This window comes from Pleuronectes platessa, unplaced genomic scaffold, assembly GCF_947347685.1.
Source record: "Pleuronectes platessa unplaced genomic scaffold, fPlePla1.1 scaffold_26, whole genome shotgun sequence".
Classification (NCBI taxonomy): Eukaryota; Metazoa; Chordata; class Actinopteri; order Pleuronectiformes; family Pleuronectidae; genus Pleuronectes; species Pleuronectes platessa.
The window spans coordinates 1,032,073-1,038,632 of record NW_026519116.1 but is presented as its reverse complement, the minus strand read 5'-3'; the positions used below and the strand labels follow the sequence as shown (position 1 = coordinate 1,038,632).

Here is a 6,560-nt window from a genome sequence, read left to right as displayed (position 1 = left end):
AAATCCTGCTGCGCACATGAATAAAAATAATATTAAAACATTTTTACAAAAAAAAATATTTAAATCAAATTAATAAAAAACTGTGCTTGCACATTCTGTGGGGCGCAAATTCTGTGGGCCGCAAATCCTGCGGCGCATATCCTGCTGCGCACATAAATAAAAATAATATTAAAAACAAATTACAATTTTTTTTTTTTAAATCAAATTAATAAAAAAACTGTCCTTGCACATCCTGTGGGGCGCAAATTCTGTGGGGCTCACATCCTGCGGCGCAAATCCTGCTGCGCACATGAATAAAAATAATATTAAAACATTTTTACAAAAAAAAATATTTAAATCAAATTAATAAAAAAACTGTGCTTGAACATCCTGTGGGGCGCAAATTCTGTGGGGCGCACATCCTGCGGCGCACATCAAGCTGCGCACATTAATACAAATAATATTAAAACATTTTTACAAAAAAAAATATTTAAATCAAATTAAAAAAAAACTGTGCTTGCACATCCTGTGGGGCGCAAATTAAGTGGGGCGCACATTCTGCTGCGCACATCCTGCTGCGCACATAAATAAAAATAATATTAAAAACAATTTACAATTTTTTTTTTTAAATCAAATTAATAAAAAAACTGTCCTTGCACATCCTGTGGGGCGCAAATTCTGTGGGGCGCACATCCTGCGGCGCACATCCTGCTGCGCACATAAATAAAAATAATATTAAAAACAAATTACAATTTTTTTTTTAAATCAAATTAATAAAAAAAATGTGCTTGCACATCCTGTGGGGCGCAAATTATGTGGGGCGCACATCCTGCTGCGCACATGAATAAAAATAATATTAAAACATTTTTACAAAAAAAAATATTTAAATCAAATTAATAAAAAAACTGTGCTTGCACATTCTGTGGGGCGCAAATTCTGTGGGCCGCAAATCCTGTGGCGCATATCCTGCTGCGCACATAAATAAAAATAACATTAAAAACAAATTACAATTTTTTTTTTTTTAAATCAAATTAATAAAAAAACTGTCCTTGCACATCCTGTGGGGCGCAAATTATGTGGGGCGCACATCCTGCGGCGCAAATCCTGCTGCGCACATGAATAAAAATAATATTAAAACATTTTTACAAAAAAAAATATTTAAATCAAATTAATAAAAAAACTGTGCTTGCACATCCTGTGGGGCGCAAATTAAGTGGGGCGCACATCCTGCTGCGCACATCCTGCTGCGCACATAAATAAAAATAATATTAAAACATTTTTACAAAAAAAAATATTTACATCAAATTATTAAAAAAACTGTGCTTGAACATCCTGTGGGGCGCAAATTCTGTGGGGCGCACATCCTGTGGCGCACATCCTGCTGCGCACATAAATAAAAATAATATTAAAAACAAATCACAATTTTTTTTTTTAAATCAAATTAATAAAAAAACTGTCCTTGCACATCCTGTGGGGCGCAAATTCTGTGGGGCGCACATCCTGCGGCGCACATCCTGCTGCGCAAATAAATAAAAATAATATTAAAACATTTTTACAAAAAAAAATATTTAAATCAAATTAATAAAAAAATGTGCTTGCACATCCTGTGGGGCGCAAATTATGTGGGGCGCACATCCTGCAGCGCACATCCTGCTGCGCACATAAATAAAAATAATATTAAAAACAAATTACAATTTTTTTTTTTTAAATCAAATTAATAAAAAAATTGTCTATAGCGTCCGTTTTCCTATAAAAGGCCGCTAAGAGGCTTAAGTGGGCTCCAGGCTGTTACGCGTCGTACAATGAATCCAAGTCCGGTGATGAATATAGTTTGAGAATTTTATTGCTGTAGACCGAATGACAATTGATGAATGCAAACATGGTTGTTTGACGATGACGACGACGACGACGACGACGACGCTAAACAGAAAATATAATCAGGTGCGCCACTAACCCCCTTTCTCCCCCTCCGCTGATCTGACTGCCCAGGTATATAGATTAAGCCACACCCATGTGTCAATCAAACGGAAGTGACATGCTCCAAAACAGTGTGACTAACCTTTCAAAATAAACAATAAACAAACAGACCAAATATGCATTTTGGCCCCTACAATTCCGGCCCCTAATTATTATGTTTCAAATAATAATTACAAATTTGACATAACAATCAACATAGTATGTAAATATATTTTCTTTCTTCATTATTTGTAATCCGATATACGTTGTCCAAGGAAAGAGTGATTAATCAAAGTCAAGTGTTCAGGAACAAAGTCAAGGGGTCAAAAGTCAGTTTGCGTCAGTCAATGATCCGCTGCCTCCAGTAGTAGGCAGACTTTGGTGATGGGCCTGGTCAGAAATCCGGTCTTTGACTTGATCCGAAGCTGACGTACAAGTCCCTTTTTGTCCATAATGGTCTCCACAATCCCTCCAGTCAACCAGGAGTTGCGAGGCGCTGAATCATCCACAATGATGACGATGTCTCCTGGTGTGAAGTTGCGTCTTATGTTGGACCATTTCTGTCGTTCTTGCAGTTGGGGAAGATACTCCTTAATCCACCTTTTCCAAATCCTTTCCTCCTGTTGCTTCTTTTCTTGATCCTGTAGTTTCCTCTTTGCCTCACATTCTTCCACCTCCCGTCTTCTCACTTTCTCTTCCTCAATTATTCTTTCTTCTTCCTTTCTCTTTTCCTAGGCTAACCTACACTCTTCCTCTTGTCTCCTGATACTCTCTTCTCTCCTCCTGTCTTCCTGGACCCTCTCTTCCTCCATCCTAATCCTTTCCTCCTCAACTCTCTTTCTTTCTTGTTCCTCTCGTCTCTTCTTTTCCTCCTCTAGTCTCTCACGCTGTTGTTGTTCTTCTCTCCTAACCTGCTCCTCCTCTTCTTGTCTCTTCCTCAAAATCATTTGCTCTTCCTCCCGTCTAACTTTCTCTTCTTCTTCAATCCTTTTTCTTTCTTCAGCCTGTCTCCGCTTCTCCTCAGCCAACCTCTCAAGAGCTTCTTCTTGGCTCCTCAACCTCTGCTCTTCCTCTCGTCTAACCTTCTCTTCTTCAATCCTTTTTCTTTCTTCCTCATCTTGTCTTCTTTTCTGCTCAGCCAGTCTCTCAACAGCTTCTTCTGGTTTCCTTTCATCTTCTTTTCTTCCCAGAGGTCCGTTAACTGTCCAGCCGAGCATTGTTTTGACGGCATATGGTCCATCTCCCACACTCCTGATGACTTGAAGTGGTTCCAGAGCCTTTGGTACATCGGAGCCAATCAGCAACTCAATCTCACAGTCCAGTTCAGGTAAGTGAATATTCTTTAAATGATGCCACTGATTGATGTCATTTTGATGTGGGATGTTCCCTTTGTGCACAGGCATAGTCTTCTGAGTGTACACACATGGGAGATCACAGAAATCAGTGCCATGAAGTCCTGTAACCTCTAGGCCTGAAACAATGCTGGTTTCAACGACCTTCTTTTGACCCATTGTTCTCAGAAGAATATTTGATTTTCTTCCCTGGAGATTGAGCTTATTCATTAGCCCCAATGTGCAAAATGACGCAGTGCTTCCCGGGTCAAGGAATGCATATGTATGCACTGTTGTATTCCCCTTCTTGGCCTTTACTTTCACAGGCACTATGGAGAGTTTGCAATTGTCTTCACCGGCCCCAGTAAGACCACTTGTCTGTACCGAGGCTATGGCTCTGATGTCAGCTTCTTCCTTTGTTTGAGGATGATGTTTGTCCATTTCAAATCTTCTTTGGTGGATATGCAGCATCTGAGGATGCTTCAAATTGCATATGTTGCAGCTGAGTCGCTTCCTGCAGTCCTTGCTCATGTGTCCTTTCTGCAGACAACCAAAGCAGGCTCCATTTTCTTTAAGGAAAGTGATTTTCTCATGATGTGCTTTCTTTTCCAATAGGAAACACACCTCCAAAGCATGTCCACCTCCACAGAACAAACACCTTTTTACAGCCGGCCAACTCTCCATTTTCCTAGGTCCATTTCCATTTTTCTCATGTGCAACTGTCACAGTGGTTGCAAATGTACTTCCTTTGATTTTTGGATGAGGTGGTTTTGACATAAAACCTCTTCCATCCTTGCTTGGTGTGGGAGTGTCTCTGATGTCTCCAAATACTGGATCAGTTGCAATCCTCACTTGTTTTTCAAGGTAATTTACCAGATCCCTGAAGGTAGCTCTTTGGTTGTACCTTTCCTGAAAATCACATGCCACAGATCTCCATTTATCCCTCAGTCGATATGGCAGCTTCTTAATTATAATTAGCAGGTTAGCAGACATGTTGAGCTCTTGCATGTTGTTGACATCTTCCATGGCATTGCAACATCCTCTTAGAAACAGAGTGTATGCTTGTAGTGTTTTTGTGTCATCTGGTTTAATTGACGACCATGAAAGAGCCTTCTCCATGTAGGCTGTAGCAATTTTATGCTCGTTGCCAAAGTGCTCCTGCAGTAAGGATTTTGCCTTCCTGAATCCTCTATCTGCGGTCATATGAAGGCAGCTCCTCACCATTTCTCTTGGTTGTGCTTCGGTATATTGTTCCAGATAATAAAGACAATCTGTGGGGTTTGGGTTCTTGCTTTCGATGTTGTGTTCAAAGGATTTTATGAATGTTTGAAATTGAAGTGGGTCACCATCAAAACGACGAATCTCCTTCTTGGGCATTAAAGAGAGAGAGACTGTTGTTGAATCATTAATGCAGTGATGTCATTTTGCTTTTCCATGATGTTAAGCATGTTGCTCTGTTCACCATTGCTTGGAGCAGGCAATGTTGTTGGTATTGTAACATGTGCATCCATAGTTAATGTATTTGACTGAATTGTCACTGGCACTGTGGAGAGAGATTGGGTTTGATTAATGTCTCCGTCAGCAGTGGCAATCATTTGTGTTTTCTTTTCACGTTGTTTTTTCTCCATATACGAGTTCATACCATCTGACACTCTTGATCTGTGGCTACGCACACCAGATCTACTTGAGGCTCCAAGAATCTTCATTTTTGCCATTGTAGCAGCAAGATTCCCATCCAGCTCCAGTTGCTCCTTTTTCCTCCTTAGCTCCTCCTCTTGTGCTTCTATGGCATGTTTATCTTTTAGCATTTGTTGTATTACAATAAGAGCAGCCATTTCAGCCTCAGCCTTGATGCATGCAGATGAGGTGGTGGAAAATCTTGAGCATGAAGAATGTGATTTGTGACTCCTGTTGGTAATATTTGACACACTGTCACTTGGCTTTATTTCATCCTGCATGTCAGATATTGCTTTATTCTGTTGGGAAGGAATGGCAGCTGGAACATCAGAGTGTGGTATATTTTCCTTTAATTCAACAGGTGCAACAGGTGCTCCCTCTTCAGGTGGAATGGGAGAGATGACTGATTGTGCAGCAAACACATCTTCAGTCACCTTTCTTGCTTGTTGAAAGTGTCTTTCAATCTCAGAGAGCCATGTCTTTACATCATCAATGAAGTCTGTGTTGTGTTTTATTATGCGTCCAAACCACTCCTTTTGGGTTACCTTTTCCTCTTTGGGAAGTAAAACAATCACTGACTCATGTGCTGCATTTGCATTTTCATACAGTTGTTTGAGTTCATTCAGTTTGAATTGCACTTTCTTTGCATTTTCATCATTTTTCATGAGCCCTTTAATTTCACGTGAGAGCTCTTTCATTTTTTTCACATTTGATTGACATTGCTTTTGAAGAGTTTCCATTCTGCAAGCCAGCGCTTTGGCTGTAAGCTTGACCGTTCTCTTCTCCGTAATTTCCATTTCATTTGAGTCACTCATTATGTGAACTTTCAACGTGCACAATTCACCAAAGCACAGAGCAACACACACAATGCAATCCGCAATGACATTGATTCAGTCACAATGCGATTTCCAACACAACAGCACAGTACAGCAAACGGCGGCCACTGCTCATCACGCAGTCCTCCAATCAGCCCAAACAATTGCCGATCGCGACAAACCAAGCACGCGCAACACAAGCCCAAACAAACAGTCCCCAATGGACAAAACGGCAGCCTTTCCAAACTGTGTTCAACTTCAAACAACTACACAGAAGGATTAACAAACATACCGATTCTGATGGCTGTGATGCGCTGCTGTCACTTCCGCGTTACACCGCTGCTGCAGTCAATTATGTGTCTCTGATTCCAGGCGTCCGCAGAAGAGTCCCCTGTTGCATAGTTCGTTCCGTCCAAAACATCGAGATCCAAGCGATAAGAGCAACGTTGACTCCCGTGGTGTTTTTGGATTATTTCTGTTTACTAAATATAGCGTCCGTTTTCCTATAAAAGGCCGCTAAGAGGCTTAAGTGGGCTCCAGGCTGTTACGCGTCGTACAATGAATCCAAGTCCGGTGATGAATATAGTTTGAGAATTTTATTGCTGTAGACCGAATGACAATTGATGAATGCAAACATGGTTGTTTGACGATGACGACGACGACGACGACGACGACGCTAAACAGAAAATATAATCAGGTGCGCCACTAACCCCCTTTCTCCCCCTCCGCTGATCTGACTGCCCAGGTATATAGATTAAGCCACACCCATGTGTCAATCAAACGGAAGTGACATGCTCCAAAA

The 6,560-nt window shown here is 40.8% G+C and overlaps 1 protein-coding gene across 1 annotated transcript; it reads right to left on the bottom strand.

Moving 5' to 3' along the window:
* Window positions 1-1,742: 1,742 nt before the first annotated feature.
* LOC128436415 (uncharacterized) lies at window positions 1,743-3,398 on the bottom strand. Its single transcript, XM_053418163.1, has 2 exons — window positions 2,140-3,398; window positions 1,743-1,956 (listed from the first exon to the last, which is right to left on the bottom strand). Exon 1 carries the CDS (start codon window positions 3,336-3,338, stop codon window positions 2,667-2,669), a length of 672 nt encoding a protein of 223 aa, XP_053274138.1. The 5' UTR covers window positions 3,339-3,398; the 3' UTR covers window positions 1,743-1,956; window positions 2,140-2,666.
* Between the last annotated feature and the right edge of the window lie 3,162 nt (window positions 3,399-6,560).

Bases quoted from the DNA above. Each gene is read 5' to 3' on its own strand.
- LOC128436415 (XM_053418163.1), bottom strand. From the start codon at position 3,338: ATGCCTGTGCACAAAGGGAACATCCCACATCAAAATGACATCAATCAG.